Genomic DNA, 16,901 nt, shown 5'->3' on the forward strand with positions numbered 1-16,901 from the left:
AAAATACTTAAAATAGCATAAAAAGATAAAATACTTAAAAATATAAATATATAAATAAAAATTTAAAAATTGAAAGAGAAATGAAATGAATATAAATAAATACAATTATAATAACAATGCTAATAGAGGAATAAAGTAAATAAGTAAATACAACAAACATTATTTTTTTCACAAATTAATGTAGAGATTCAATCTCAAACAAAATTCTTAAAATCACGTGGACAGCAAAGGAACAAAAAACAACAACAAAAAATGATAGACTAGTAATATAGATATATTATTATTATTATTATTTTTTTTTTTTTTAGTACTGGGGATTGAACCCAGGGGTATTCTGCCTCTAAGCTACACCCTCAGTCTTATTTTTATTTTTTTTATTCTTTATTTTGAAACAGGGTCTCACTAAGTTGTGGAGGGCCTCACTAAGTAGTTGAGGTTGGCAGTGAACCCGTGGTCCTCCTGTCTCAGCCTCCCCAAGTACTGGGATTACAAGTGTGTCCCACCATGTCCAACTGATATTATCACTTTTAATGAAGTTATATTAAGACAAGGTGCTAAAAGGTAAATGACAGGCAAAGAGGCAAACATAATGAAATAGAATCCATTAAGAGATCTTTGCAGACAGAACCTGTGGCCAAATGAGATAAAGGTGGTACTGCAGTGGGGGAAATAGATTCACTGATAAATTGTATTGAGACAACTGGGTCTATGCATGGAAAATAAAATTAACTGAGCTATTTTATCACATCACACACAAAAGTAATTATCAAATAGGTAGCAAAATAGCAAAGTAAAACAATATATTTTTTTTTTTTTTTGGTGGTACTGGGGTTCCTGGAAGCCCTTCTACCTCTGGGCTACACTCCCAGACTTATTTTTTAACTTTATGTGGAAACAGGGTCTCTTAAGCCAGCGAGGCTGGCTCCGAACCAGCGCGATCCTCCTGTCTCTGCCTCCAAAGCGCGGGGATTACAAGCGTGCGCCACCACGCCCGGCACAATAAAATTTTTAAAAGACAAAATAGGGCAGTATCTACATTTCCTTGGGAACACGTTCTTTTTTTTAGTGGTACTGGGGGTCGAACCCAGGGGATTTTCTACCTCCAGGCTATACTCCCAGACCTATTTTACACTTTATTTGGAAACAGGGTCTCACTAAGTTGCTGAGAGCCTCACTAAGTAGCTGAGGCTGACTTTGAACCTGTGTGATCCTTCTGTCTCAGCCTCCCAAGCGCGGGAATTACAAGCGTGCGCCACCACGCCCGGCTTGGGAACACATTCTTAAAACAGATGTAACAGTAATTATCATAAAAGACTAATGCATCTGATATTAAGAGTCCCTGTTTATCAGAAGACATTGATGAAACATAAAGACAAGATCACAAAGGCAAAGAATATACTTGTATATAATTGTTCCATGACCTAATATACAATATATAAAAGAATTCCTATGGCCAGCTGTGGATCTCAGGTTCTAGGCTAGCCTCAGCAGTTTAGTGAGACTCTCAGCAACTTAGCAAGACTTTGTCCCAAAATAAAAAATAAAACAGGGGTGGAGGTGGAGCTCAGAGGTAGAGTGCCCCTGAGTTCAGTCTCCCGTGTGCGCACGTGCGTGCGGGCGGGCACACACACACACACACACACACACACACACACACACCCTATAAATCAAGAATAAAATTAAATCAGCTGGGCATGGTGGTGCATGCCAGTAATCCTATACTAGTACTCTGGTACTTAGGAGGCTGAGACAGGAAGATGACTGGCTTGAGGCTAGCAGCAGCAGCAACCTAATCGAGACCCTGTTTCAAAATAAAATAGGAGTTGGGCGTGGTGGTGTACTCTTGTAATCCCAGCATTTGGGAGGCTGAGATTGGAGGATCACGGTTTGTGGACAGTCTCAGCTACTTAGTGAGGCTCTTCAACTCAGTGAGACCCAGTTTCAGAATAAAAAAATAGGGCAGGGGGTGTAGCTTGGAGGTCAAATACCCCTGGGTTCTTTCCCCAGACCCACAATAAAATAAAATAAGGGTGGGGTGTAGCTCAGAGGTAGAATGCTCTTAGTTCAATCTCCTGTGTGTGTGTGTGTGTGTGTGTGTGTGTGTGTGTGTGTGTGTATGTATGTATGTATATAATACACACACTCTCATATTAAAATAAAACAAAAATAGCCGGGCGTGGTGGTGCACGCTTGCAATCCCCGCGCTTGGGAGGCTGAGACAGGAGGATCACACGGGTTCGAAGCCAGCCTCAGCTACTTAGTGAGGCTTTCAGCAACTTAGTGAGACCCTGTTTCCAAATAAAATATAAAAAAGGTCTTGGAGTATAGCCTGGAGGTAGAGAGCCTCTGGGTTCCACCCCCAGTACCACACACACACAAAAAAAGTAAAATTGTTCAATGAAAACATGTAACTAAAAGATTTGACCAGTGAGGCATCATAGTGCAGCTTGGTTCATGGCCTGCTTCAGGAAGTTAGAAGGCAACTTAGCAAGACCCTGTTTCAAAATAAAAAAGGAAGCTGGCAGTATAGCTTAGAGGTAAAATGCTCCTGGGTTGAATCCCCAGTAACACACACACACACACATACACACACACACACACACTCTAAAATTAAAAGTTTGATCAGAAATTATAGAAAAGTGAAAAAAATCAGAATGGTCTATACATCTAAGAAATCAGAGTATTTAAGCAAAAGATAAAGACAAAAGCAATGAAAAGCCACACCTACCATAGCACAAAACATGCGATATTTTCTTTTCCCAGTACTGGGATGGAACCCAGGGGCACTCTATCTCCGAGCTACACTCCATCCCTATTTTTTATTCTTTATTTTGAAACAGGGTCTCACTGAGTTGCAGGGGCCTAAGTAGCTGAGGCTGTTCTCAAACAATGATCCTCCTGTCTCAGCCTCTCAAATGCTAGGATTACAAGTATGTACCAACATGCCCAGCAAAACATGGGAAAATCTGACAGAAGTGTTGGCAAAGAGTCTCAGCACCATTAAAAATTAGGAAAATTGGAATGTGTTGGCAATGATGTACAATGTTTGTGTAACATGATGCAACCATTTTGGTAAACCACTTAACATCATCTTTCAATTAAGTTGCACAAACTTTAGTGTAAAAACATAATATACAGAAAAACATTTGTACTTATGCAGAGACTCCTGTATGTTTAGAACAGCAATGTTTGGAATAAGAAGAAAAAGAAAAATGCTCAAATATTTCCAGTAGAACAGTGCAGAGTTACACATGGAATATTCCCTTCATCCATCCATCTATCCATCCATGAAAAGGAATACACTGTTATACAGACTATCATGAAGAATTACATGAATGTATATGAGCAAAAGAAGTCACAAAAAAACCTGTATACTATCCCAGATATACAAAATGGTAAATGGATAAAATATAACTATTTTGTTTAAAGAGCCACAATGTTTTAGAAAATAATATTTAGAAAATCTGTGAGCAAGCCGGGTGTGGTGGTGCATGCTTGTAATCCCAGCATTTGGGAGGCTGAGAATATAGAATCATGGTTCTCGGACAGCCTCAGCTACTTAGTGAGGCCCTCTGCAACTTAGTGAGACTCTGTTTTAGAATACCCCTGGGTTCCATCCCCAGATCTGAAAAAAAAAAAAAAAAAGAAAAGAAAATCTGAGAGCAGTACAAATGCTACTGAAGTAGAATAAGATATGTATCTTACCAGCCTTCTTAGGAAATCCTGTTGATAAGAATCTCAGAGATGTCATAGAGTTTCCATTATCTACTTTTTGGCCAATAAATTTTACTGTTACTACTGCATATGGAAGACATTGCCTAGGTTTATCTACCGGCTTTGAAAAGACATTGTATTCATAGATGTACACCTGAAAGATAAAGAAGTCTATGCTGATTAATTATTGCAGTTAGATATAACAAACTCATTTATAAAAACCTATAGAATTGTATGACATTATATATTTATTTCAGTGTACTATCTTCTTCTCTTGCCTTATCCACCCTAGTTTTTTTAAAAAAAAGTTCTTATTTTCTCCTACCACATTTTTCTTTTCTTTTCTTTTTTGTGGTCTGGAGATTGAACCCATAGGCATTCTATTTCTGAGCTATACCCAAAACCCTTCTTTAATTTTTTGCTTCAAAACAGGATTCTTTCTAGGTTACTTAGAATCTCACTCAGGTACTGAAGCTAGTCTTGAACCTGAGACCCTCATTTCTCATCTTTCCACGTACTGGTATTACAGGCATGTCTCACTATGCCTAGCACATTTCCCCGCTGCCCTTGGGTAGGCTACCAATGTTAGGAAGAGCAGATACAATCTCTTTGTTAGATAAGTATTTTTGTTTGTGTGTAGTACTGGGTAATGAACTCAAGCATTCTACCTCTGAGCTACACCCCCATCCCTATTTTATTTTAAAACAAGGTCTCACTAAGTTGCTGAAAATGGTCTCTAACCTGAGACCCTCCTGTCTCAGCATCCCAAGTACTGAAATTGCAGGTATATACCACCATGCCTGGCTAAATAAAAATTATTTTTCCATTAAAAGTTCAATGTTTTGCATATGTTCTGAATCATTATATTTTGCTTGGTATGAAAATAATAAAAATCTAATACTTTTCATACGTGGGAATGTGTATATACTGTACAGAAAACTTATCTTTATTTAATCACATATATAATATATATAATCTCCTATAGAAAATTAAAGGTCCACAAAATGTCTAAGAAAATATAATAGAAAATTGTTGTTTCACCTAATATTTAATACATAAACATTTTATTTTTTATAGTATAAAAATTGTGTGATAGTTTCAAAAGAGCTTAAAATGCTTAAAAATTAATATTGTTTTACTGAAAAATAATTTTATGTACATTAATGTACTACAATGGGATACTTTGATATATGTATATATAATCTAGAATGATTAAATTAAACCAATTAACATATCTGTCACATTACCCATTTTTTTTTTTTTTTTTTTTTTTTTTTGCGGATCTGGGGACATGGAACCCAGGAGAATTCGACCTCCAAGCTACACCTCCTGCCCTATTTTTTATTCTTTATTTTGAAATAGGGACTAAGTTGTGGACGGCCTCACTAAGTAGCTGAGGCTGTCACTAAGTAGCTGAGGCTGTCTGCGAGCTGCAATCCTCTGGTCTCAGCCTCCCGAATGTTGGGATTACAAGCATGTGCCACTACGCCTGGCATTACCCATCATTTTTATGGTGAAACATTTGAAATTTACTCTAAGCAATTCTGAGAGGCTACATTATTATTAATCATGGTCACCTTGCTGTGAAGCTTTGTTTAAAAGTGAAGTTGCTATATTTTTCAAGTTAGAAATTAATCTAATTATCTACGTAAAAGTAGTCAATGTACTAAGCATGCAATTTTCAAGTCATCAAATGAACCATAATGTTAACATACTGCTGAATGGTAGGCTTGTAGCTCAATGGTATCCTTCAGAGAAGGTATACTTTTCGACATATGGCAATCAAAATTAGGAGAAGGATCCAAAGAAACTTTGTTTTTATCCAAAGAAGGTTGAATTTTTTTCACTTTCCCAAAGAGAACCTAAAAAAAGAATACACCAGGACTCTTTTAAATCTTCACACTTCAAATATCAAAGGAAGGCTTACAATGTTTTTTTAAATAAAGTAGAAATATGAATGGAAAAATAATCCATGTCCCATATGAATAGAATGATTTAACATGATAATTATATAAAAACTTCCTAAAATTAAACTGAGATTTAATTATTCCAAAAATCTTCAGAAAATTTACTTTGAGAAATGAATGTTAGTCTAAAACTTATCCAGTATATTACTCAAATAATAGCCTAGAAAATTATTTTAAAATTTAGGTTAGAAATAAGAGAATGAGAAAACAGGACAGATGACTTGTAGTCCAGATATTAGAACATTTAAAAATTTCTTTGTGTGTGTGTGTGGTACTGAGGGTTAAACCCAGTGGTGTTCTAACATTTAGATACACTGACAGCCCCTTTAATTTTTAAATTTTGAAACAGGGTCTAAGTTAATTGCACAGTGTCTGTAATCCTGGATCCTCCTGTCTGGACCTCCAAAGTACTGGGATGTTACAGGCATGTGCCATCATGCCAGGCTTAGAACTTTTTTTTGGTACTGGGGATTGAACCCAGTTACTACCTCTACCTCCATGTTATACCTCCCATCCTACTCTATTTTATTTTCAAACAGGGTCTTGCAGAGTTGCTGGGGCTGGCCCCAAACCTGCGATCTTCCTGTCTCAGTCTCCCAAGTACTGGGATTATAGGTGTGTGCCACTATGCCCAGTTGTGATTTAGAACATTTTTTAATACACGAAAGGCAATATACAGAACAAAATTAAGCCTAACAGTAAGTCCACACATATATTAAAAATATAGAGTATTGCCAGGCGTGATGGCACACGCTTGTAATCCCCGCATTTGGGAGGCTGAGACAGGAGGATCGCGCAGGTTCAAAGCCAGCCTCAGCTACTTAGGTTCTCAGCAACTTAGCGAGACCGTTTCCAAATAAAATATAAAATTGGTCTGGGAGTGTAGCCCGGAGGTAAAAGGCCCCTGGCTTCCACCCCCAGTAACTAACACACACACACACACACACACACACACACACACACACAAAATATTATTGCCGGGCGTGGTGGCGCACGCTTGTAATCCACACACGCTTGTAATCCCCGCACTTGGGAAGCTGAGACAGGAGGATCGCACAGGTTCAAAGCCAGCCTCAGCTACTTAGTGAGGCTCTCAACAACTTAGTGAGACCCTGTTTCCAAATAAAGTATAAAATAGGTCTGGGAATATAGACCGGAGGTAGAAAAGCCCCTGGGTTCCACCCCCAGTACCACAAAAAATAAATAAAAATACTAACAATTTATATTGAAGGGAAAACGTACGTAAGTCAATTTAAAGCAGATTGTCCTTAAATGTAATATTTGTTTTATGTTAGGTTACCTACCTTAAAAATTATAATGCTTTCTACAGTAATGTTTTGACTATGAGCATAATTCAAGGCAACATCAACATGTCTAAATATATAAATTCCAAGAAGAGGATTTCCTAATATCTTCAATGTAGACATTTTGGTACGTATACCATTCTGATATATCTCTAGCACATCGCTCTGAGGAAGTGCTAAGAAACAGAAGTGCTCTTCAAGTTCTCTGCCATGTCTTCCACCTTCACGCATCTCTGTCCTAAATCAAAACAAATAATGTATATAGTTAAGGATTTTCAAAAAGAATATAAATATTTTAGCTTATCACAGTTAGAAAGCAAAACCAGTAATGATTATATTTAGAGGTATCATCACCCTATGATGATAAGACAGGCTGAAAACTGAACATTTGAATTTTTTTGAAAATTCCTAATGATCAAATTCAAGATGACCCGTTCAAAAATTATGGGCTATATTCTGGATACACTGGATAATAACAACAAACATTTCTTGAACATGACAATATACCCATTAAAAAGTCTTATGCTTTACATGTATCATGTCATTTTGTTCTCCACATCCCATGAAGTTACTAGTTACTATTACTGTTCCTGCTGTATACGTTTTTTTTTTGTGTGTGTGTGTGTGTGTGTGTGTGTGTGTGTGTGTGCGTGCGCGCGTGTGTGGTTCTGGGGCTTGAACCCAGGGGCATTCTACACCCCCAGACTAACTTATTATTATTATTTTATTATTATTATTATTAATTATTATTTTGGAAACAGGGTTTCATGAGGTTTCTGAAGCTGGATCACTAAGTTGCTGAAGCTGGCTTCAAATCTGCAATCCTTCTTGTCTCAGCTTCCCAAGTACTAGGATTATAGGGGTATGTCACCATATCCAGCTGTTATATAAATTTTTCTCACAGTTAAAAATGCTTTACTTCTCTAAAGACAATGTAAGGGCTTATTTATAACTTAAAAAAGAATGGTTTTAAATCCTAAATTGTTGAAGCTCCCCTGAAACAACCACTGCACAAAACTTGAGAAGTTTCTACCTGTAGCAGATTTTATGATCACACTCCTTCTCCTTTGTACAGAGTAAAAAATAAGAATTTCCAGCAATTCAAACCCTTTGATGTTGTTGCCCCTGTCTAGTATCTCCGTGTAGTTGTCGTTTAGCCTCAGTTAAGTGAAGCCTAACCTCTGCACACTTTCAACTAGTTCCTCCTTTAAGTCGGACTTGTTGATCAGAATCCCCTCCTTTCTCACTGGACATGTCTTTGTCGCAGGTGAGGAGGTATGAGCCAAGGAACTTTGGTATTCCCACGATGATGTACATGGACACGGGGATACCATGGCTAAAGAGGACCATGAAGGCCAGGAAGTGGGTGACAGCTCTGAGGATTAGGTTTCTCTGTCTTCCTGCTTTAGTTTTCTGGTTGTACCATGGTTCATCTCGGAAGGGATCTCTCTGGCACACACACTTCAGGACAGTGTTGAGCAGTGCCTTGCTGATCAGAATGCAGAGGTACACAATGAGGAACACGTTCATCAACTTCTCCACGACAGATTGCTTCTGGGACTCTGGTAGTTTAAGGCCATCTTGGTCTCCATGCCCACATATTAAATAGCCAGGCTGTTTGCGGACAGCCTCAGCTACTTAGTGAGGTCCTCCACAACTTAGTGAGACCCAGTTTCAAAAATAACAAATTAAAAAAAATAGAACAGGGGGTATAGCTTGGAGGTCGAATGTCCCTGGGTTCTATCCCCAGACCCGCAAAACAAACAAACAAACAAACATAACCCAGCGAGTACTAAAATTTATAGTTATACTCTTGCTGTGGGTTTGTCCCTCTGGTCATTTTTAAACTATTACTTTATTAATTACAAGTAAATAAATATAAAAGACAGATGAGAAAACTCACTGAGAGAAAAGTTATAGAGGTTTGCATAGCACAAGTAATGAGTGGTAAGAACAAGATTGGAATCTTGAATACGAAGATGGTGAACTCTGAGTTAACTCTGGGCTACCATGCTGCCTCCTTACAGAAACCAACTCTAACCAAGGTGGAAGCCTAAGTCTGGAATCCACCCAGAAGAAACCCCAAGATACCTGTATTTGGCAACCAGTAATGCTTTTTTTTTTTTTTTTTTTTTGTGGCACTGGGGATTAAACCCAGGGGGGTTGTACCTCTGAGTTAAAACTTTCCAACCCTGTTTCCTTCCTTCCTTCTTTCTCTTTCCTCCCCCTTCCTTCCTTCCTTCCTTCCTTCCTTCCTTCCTTCCTTCCTTCCTTCCTCTCTCTCTCTCTCTCTCTCTCTCTCTCTCTCTCTCTCTCTCTCTCTCTCTCTCTCTCTCTCTCTCTCTCTCACTGGAGATTGAACCCAGAGGCATTCTACCTCTGAGCTACATCCCCAGGTCAATTTTGTTTCTTAATTGGAAACAGCGTCTTACTAAGTTGTAGAGGGCCTCGCTAAATTGCCAAGGCTACCTTTGAACCTGCAATTCTCCTGTCTCAGTCTCCCAAGTACTGGGATTACAAGAGCCACCAAGTCAGCTCTTTCTATATTTCTGAAAGAAGGTCTCACTAAGTTGTTGAGGCTATCCTTAAACGTGTGATCCTGCTGTCTCAGCCCAACCCAAGTACTGGGATTATAGGTATGCACAACCATGCCTGGCTTAAGTTTTTTTTTTTTTTTTTTTTTGTAAACGAAACACTGGGATATATCTATAAATTTAACTGGAAAGAAAAGTACAGATTTAGTCACTCTATGGGGTACCTAAAGAAGAAAATCAAAGTATTCAAGGAAATTTGTTTTTAGAAAATAGAATAAGGTTCTTTGTAGAAATTAAAAGGAATCTTAATAGTGTTCAAATCCATCTGATTCTTAGTGATTATTCAAAGTTGATTCAAAGTGCAACAGTTGTTGGGGGACAGGTTCCAAGATTCACATTAGATGCCTGAAAGCTATCACTACTGCAGTTGAGGTGTGAAAGCAAAATTAACACAGATTTTTCTTTTTTTCCCACAATGCCATGGATAGAAGAATCATTGTTACTATCTTAGCAACCTTAGCATATGATTTTTTTTTATTAAGCTGAGAAATTTAACTTTTATACTTAAAGGAAGTACTTTATGGTTTCTCTTTGACATATCTAAGTGACTAGCATCACTGCTCTTGCACTTTGGGTAAGAGCACTGTGGTACTGCAACAGTGGATCTGATAATAGGCAGCTTCTAAGTGGGTAGCATATACAGTGTGTATACATTGGAAAGGACGATTCATATCCCTGGCAAGATGGAGCAGTATGGTGTAAGACTTCATCATACTATTGAGAAGAGTGTGCAATTTATTATTTTTTGGTGGTACTGGGGTTCCTGGAAACCCTTCTACTTCCGGGTTACACTCCAAAACCTATTTTTATACTTTTTTTTAAATTTGGAAACAGGGTCTCTTAAGCCACCGTGGCTGGTTTCGAACCTGTGCGATCCTCATGTCTCTGCCTCCCAAGCTCGGGGATTACAAGCATGCACCACCATGCCTGGCAAGAGTGTGCAATTTAAAATACAAATTGTATATGAGTGTGCTGGTCCATGACTGTAATCCCAGTACTTGGTATTACTGAGGCAGAAAGACCACAGGTTTGGGACAGTCTTAGAAAGTGAGTGAGACCCTAGTAACTTAAAAAGACTCTGTGAAGATAAAATAATTTTAACAAGGGCTGGGGTATAAGCTTGGAGGTAGAATTCCCCTGGGTTCAGTCCCCAGGACCCAAAATAAAAATGAGTAAAAATAAAATTATGAATTGTTTAATTCTAGAATTTTGCATTTACCAGTTTTGGACTGTGGTAAAACTGGAAAGCAAAACTTTGGATAAGGAGGAACTACTATACTGGCAGTTAAGAAAAACTGTTTTTCATCCAAATTTAAGAAAGCATCTACTCCAGGGGCTGAGTCAGGAAGATCACAAGTTTGAGACCAGCCTGGGCAATTTAGCTTGACTGTCTCAAAATAAAAAACAAAAAGAGCTGGGATTATAGCTCAGTGGAAGAGTACTCCTGGTCAAAAAAACAATTACGTACACACAAGGCAGTATATTCATTTTCTTTTGTTGCTATAACAAATTATCACAAATTTAGTGGATTAGAAAGTATAAGTTTATTATCTTTTCTTTTTGAGGGGACACTGAGGATTGAACTCAAGGGTCCTGTACCCTGAGCTATATCCTCAGCCCTTTTTATTTTGAAATAATCTCATTAAGTTGCTGAGGGAAGCCGGGCATGGTGTGGCACACGCTTGTAATCCCAGGATTTGGGAGGCTGAGACAGGAGGATCGCGGTTCAAGGACAGCCTCAGCTACTTCGTGAGGCCCTTTGCAATTTAGTGAGACCCTGTTTCAAAATAAAGAATAAAAAATAGGGCTGGGGCTGTAGCTCAGAGGTAAAATGCCCCTGGGTTCAATCCCCAGCATCATAAAAAAACATTGCTGAGGGTCTCATCAACTTGCTGAGGCTGGCCTTCAACATGTACGATCCTCCTGTTTCAGCCTTCTGTGTACTGGGATTACTGGTGTGAGCCAGGCCCAGCATGGATTTATTATCTTACAGTTATTTAGGTATTAAGTCTAACATGGGTCTCACTGGTCTGAGGTTCTAGGGGAGGATCTCTCTTCTACCTCTCCCTCTCCCTCTTCCTGGGGATTGAATCCAGGGGCATTCTACCTCTGAGCTACCTCCTCAACCCTTTTTATGAAAACCCTTATGCTTTGGAAACAGAATCTCACTAAATTGCTGAGGCTATTCTCAGACCTGTAATCCTCCTGGCCCAGCCTCCACAGTACTGGGATTACAGGTGTGAACTACTATCATTAAATCCAGAAAAAGTTACATAACAATGGCCAGTGTTAACTGATCCTCAGTACAAAGTATATCCTTCTAAAAGGAAGTAGCTGGGATTCCTTACCCTCAAAATACCTAATGCTAGTAACCATAGCAAAAGGTCATAAACAGACAACAGTCGAAAAGAAAAGCTACTGTTTCCTTGGTAACAGTCCCTGAGACCTCATTACACAAATCAATCTACAATAGATGCCTTTATCTACTAGATTTATATGCCCCCATGCACTATACATACATATATATATATGGAATTAACCCAGGGGTGTTCTACCTCTGAGCCACACCCAGCACAATTTTATTTATTTATTTTTAATCCTCAAACAAGGTCTTACTAGGTTGCTGAGGCTGGTCTGGAACCTGTGATCCTCATGACTCAGCTTCCCAAGTACTAGGATTATAGTATAAACTTGAGTAGTTTCATTTACTGGGAAGGAGGTATTTGGGAAAGATACAATTCAGGAAGGGCACATCCTCTGACTTATCTCTTGTTAAATGTTGCTCCTTTTAAGCCACATTCATTTGTGTGTGTGTGTGTGTGTGTGGTACTGGGGATTAAACCAAGGGGCACTCTACCTCCGAGCCACACACTCAGCCCTATTTTTTCTTTTTTCTTTCTTTCTTTTATTTTATTTTATTTTTTTTGTGGTCCTGGGGATGGAATCCAGGGGCATTCTTCTTCTGAGCTATACCCCAACTCTATTTTTTATTCTTTATTGTTGAAACAGGGTCTCACTGAGTTGCAAAGGACCTCACTAAGTAGCTGAGTCTGTCTGCAAACCATGATACTCCTGTCTCAGCCCCCCAAATGCTGGGATTACAAGTGCGCGCCACCACGCTCAGCTTTTATTCTTTGTTTTAAACAGGGTCTCACTAAGTTGTGGGGGGCCTCTCTAAGTTGCTGAGTCTGGCCAGGAATCTGTGATCCTCCTGTCTCAACCTCTCATGTACTGGGATTACAAGTGTGTGCTACCACGCCCATTTTTACACCACATCCTTAACTCATACTAAATCTTATTCCTTTTAAATCTTTATTTATACTGATTTTGATAAGATGAATTCTTCAAGTTGAACTTTCAGAATTGAACTGTGAAATGAGGCCACAATTAAAAAGGACATTTTTTAATCAAAACTAAATTTTCTATGATTTTAAAAGAAAATCTAGTGGGGCCTGGTGGCACATGCTTGTAATCCCTGCATTCAGGAAGTGAAGACCAGACGATTGCGGTTCGCAGACAGCCTCAGCTACTTACTGAGGCCCTTCGCAACTGTGAGACCCAGTTTCAGAAGAAAGAATAAAAAACAGAGCTGGGGTACAGCTCGGAGGTAGAATGCTCCTGGGTTCCATCCCCTGTACCGCAAAATTAATTAACTAATTAATTAAATAGATATAAAAGAAAATCTATTATCTTGGGTCTACACAAAATAGTTCAGGCCCTCTACATATTATGATTTTTTGGGGGGTTAATTTCTCCAAAGACTACAGCTTCATTAAACACATGAAGACACTCCCAAGATAGAGATTATCATTCATCTTTCATCTGGGGAAAGTGGGGTCTTTACTGCCCTTTTCCTCTGAATTAAGTCCATATTTTAGGATCTCTCATCGGCAAATACCTCTTTTTCCAGTATCGTATTCAGTGACAGCTGGAACACCACTGACTTCAAGTACAGAAACCCAGACTAGCTTAAAAAGAACTCATAATAAGAAGTCTACAATGAGGCAGCCTTTCCCAGGATCAGTGGTGCTGCGGCCAGGTCAGCAGGGTCTGGGTCCTCCTTTCCCCTTGCTTGGCTGCCCTGGCTTTGGGGCCATCCCATCAGTAGTTTCATTATCCTAAGTGCTGCTATGGGTAGCTAGGAAAACATGCTTCCTTCTCACATGGGTGTGTGTGTGTGGGGGTGTTCTCTTCCCTAGAGATTCCAAGCCAGTCTTTTCCCAGTATGTCACTGGTCTAGACTGGTTTAATTCAGCCCATTCTTGGAGCCAATATGAGAAAGTGGATGAACTTAACCATGGATGGCTCAGACTACACATATAAAGTAGAATTTAAATTCAGATATTAGGTAACAAATTCAACCATAGCAACAAGCTGGGTATTGATGATGTTTAAAATGATCTTTTCCACTTAAATCTTAAATGTTTAAAAGTTATCTTAAATAAAAAAAAAAAGGGCCTGATACAAATAGGTTAATAGATTTAAAAATTAAATTCATTTTCTCTCTTACACAGTAATTCCAGATCATTTATTAATTCTTCAAAACAAAACCTTTCTCAAGACACTTAGAATAATTAATTCCTCATCTTTAATTCTTATTTTCATTACAACACTATTTTACACTTAATTGTGTATGTCTTTTCTATTAGAATGTGAACTTTAAAAACTCTTCATTTTTCTTTAAAGATATCAAAAGCCAGAGGCAGTCAATATTACTAATAGTCTTTTCATCTTTCTGTTCTATTATTTTCTTCTGCTAATCATTTCATTTATGCTCCGTTTTATTTCTTGCTTTCACCTGTGCCTTAAGGCTACTCAAGAGGACTGTCTAGCATTACTGACTTTTTAAAATGAGATAAAAATGTGACTCAATTTTACATTTAAGCATTCACTATGGTGCCAGGCTATGGACACAAAAACAAGACAAAATTCACAGCATTAAGTAGGGAATAGGACACAAACCAGTATATCGTGGTAAGTCCTATAAAGTACTACGGGAAACAAATGTGTTTTTGCTTAACTTGGCAAAAACTGAGAGAACAAATTCTGTAACTATTAGACATTTTGAATGTTTTAACACATGCTATATTGTTGGATAGCTGCTCGATACCTTTTCTGTAACACTAACCAGGAAAAGTACTCAACTGAAACAATAAAATTTTATTATTTTATTTATTTCATTTAATTAATTTTATTTTCTTTATTTTCTTTAATTTTATTTTGAGGTACTGGGGATTGAACCCAGGGGCATTCTACCTCCTGAGCTACACTGCCAGCCCTATTATATTTTTTATTTTAAAACAGGGTCTTATTAAGTTGTGGGAGGCCTAAGTAGAAGAGGTTATCTTCAAACCCAGGATCCTCCTGTCTTAATCTCCTAAATACTGAGATTACAAACCTGAGTTACATTTTAAAATAAAATAAGCAAATCAAAGAATAATGCTAAAATTTTATTTTTGACCAAATGGTTCCTTCAAAGTCTAAGTGGAAGGACACATACTTTACTTTCCACCATCAATTGAAGCTATGGTATTTATTTATTTATGGTGGTACTGGGGTTCCTAGAAACCCTTCTACTTCTGGGCTACACACCCAGATCTATTTATTTTTATTTTTATTTAGAAACAGGGTCTCTTAAGCCAGGGCGGCTGGCTTCAAACCTGCACGATCCTCCTGTCTCCGCCTCCCAAGCGCGGGGATTACAAGCGTGCGCCACCACGCCGGGCTAACCTATGGTTTTTAGAGGAAAGAGAATATGCTACAACTAATCTTGTCACTCCTATCAGTTCTCATACTACCATGTTTCAGTTAATCATTAATTAAAAACAAAAACCAACCAGGTATGGTGGCACATGCCTGTAATCTTGGTACTTGGGAGTTTGAGACAGGAGAATTGCAGGTTTGTGACTAGCCTCAGCAACTTAGGCCCTCCACAACTTAATAAGACCCTGTTTTATTTTTATTTATTTATTTTTATTTTTATTTATTTTTTTTTGGTGGTACTGGGGTTCCTGGAAGCCCTTCTACCTCCGGGCTACACTCCTAGACCTCTTTTTACATTTTTTTATATTTGGAAACAGGGTCTCCTAAGCCAGCGCGCGCGGCTGGCTTCGAACCTGCGCGATCCTCCTGTCTCTGCCTCCCAAGCGCGGGGATTACAAGCGTGCGCCACCACGCCCGGCTAAGACCCTGTTTTAAAATAAAATATATAATAGGGCTGGTGGTGTAGCTCAGAGATAGGATGTCTCTGGTTTCAATCCCCAGTACAAAACCAAAAAAAAAAAAAAAGCAAAAACCATAAAAAAAACAAAAAACCTCTAGGACTATCACCAACCATCACCACCACCAACAAAAACAAGCCAGAAACCAAAGTTTAGTGTCTATGAGTTTCAAAGTACAAAACAGTAAGAGACAAGTTTAGAAAATGGCAATCTAAATTATCCTCATACAAAACTATGTCAATACAAAATACAAAATGTTTACAATAAAAACTTTGCACATGTTCTTCTTCTTCTTCTTCTTCTTCTTATTATTATTATTATTATTATTATTATTATTATTATTATTATTATTATTTTGAGGTACTGGGGATGGAACCCAGGGGCATTATACTATCTTCTGAGCTACAGCAGCCCTATATTTTATCTTTATTTTGAAATAGGGTCTCATGGAATTGCAAAGGGCCTCACTAATTATTTTTTTTTAACAAAATAACAATAATACATCAGGCCTTCCTGAAAAGTTGAAAAATCACTTTAAAAAAATTTCAGAGCTGGGCATGGTGGCTCACGCTTGTAATCCCAGCGCTTGGGAGGCTGAGACAGGAGGATCACTCAGGTTCGAAGCCAGCCTCAGCTACTGAGTGAGGCTCTCAGCAACTTGAGACCCTGTTTTCAAATAAAGTATAAAATAGGTCTGAGAGAATAGCCTGGAGGTAGAAAAGCCTCTGGATTCCACACTCAGTACAAAAATTTTTTTTTCAGAAACAGTGCATTTATTTAGAAAGAATGGGTCTTGTGAAATAATTGGGACCAGCCATATAAGAATCCTCCCAAATTAAAACCTCCACTTAGTCTCTTTAAAGTGACACATGCTTTTAATCCCAGTACCTGGGAGGCTGAGACAGGAGGATTACAAGTTCAAGGACAGCCTCAGCAAGTAGTGAGACTCTTATCAATCTAGTGGGACTCTTTAAAAAGGGCTGAGGGTATAGCTCTGAGGTAGAATGCCCCTGGGTTCACTCCCCAGTGAGAGAGAGAAAGAGAGGAAAAGGGAGAGAAAGAGAGAAACACACACACATGTTGGCTCAAGAGAAAAAAATG

The 16,901-nt window shown here is 38.4% G+C and overlaps 1 protein-coding gene across 1 annotated transcript in view; it reads right to left on the reverse strand.

Annotated features, from left to right (window-relative positions):
- The window catches only part of TEX15 (testis expressed 15, meiosis and synapsis associated), a gene marked incomplete at both ends in the record, with an annotated part of 55,349 nt that overhangs the window by 25,631 nt on the left and 12,817 nt on the right, over positions 1-16,901 (reverse strand). Inside the window, 3 exons of the mRNA XM_080710250.1 lie at positions 3,706-3,868; positions 5,430-5,576; positions 6,986-7,223. Coding sequence (XP_080566376.1) covers positions 3,706-3,868; positions 5,430-5,576; positions 6,986-7,223 — 548 coding nt within the window. The remainder of the gene's footprint in view (positions 1-3,705; positions 3,869-5,429; positions 5,577-6,985; positions 7,224-16,901) is intronic.

The sequence above is a fragment of the Muscardinus avellanarius genome, assembly GCF_963383645.1.
Source record: "Muscardinus avellanarius genome assembly, chromosome: 14".
Classification (NCBI taxonomy): domain Eukaryota; kingdom Metazoa; phylum Chordata; class Mammalia; order Rodentia; family Gliridae; genus Muscardinus; species Muscardinus avellanarius.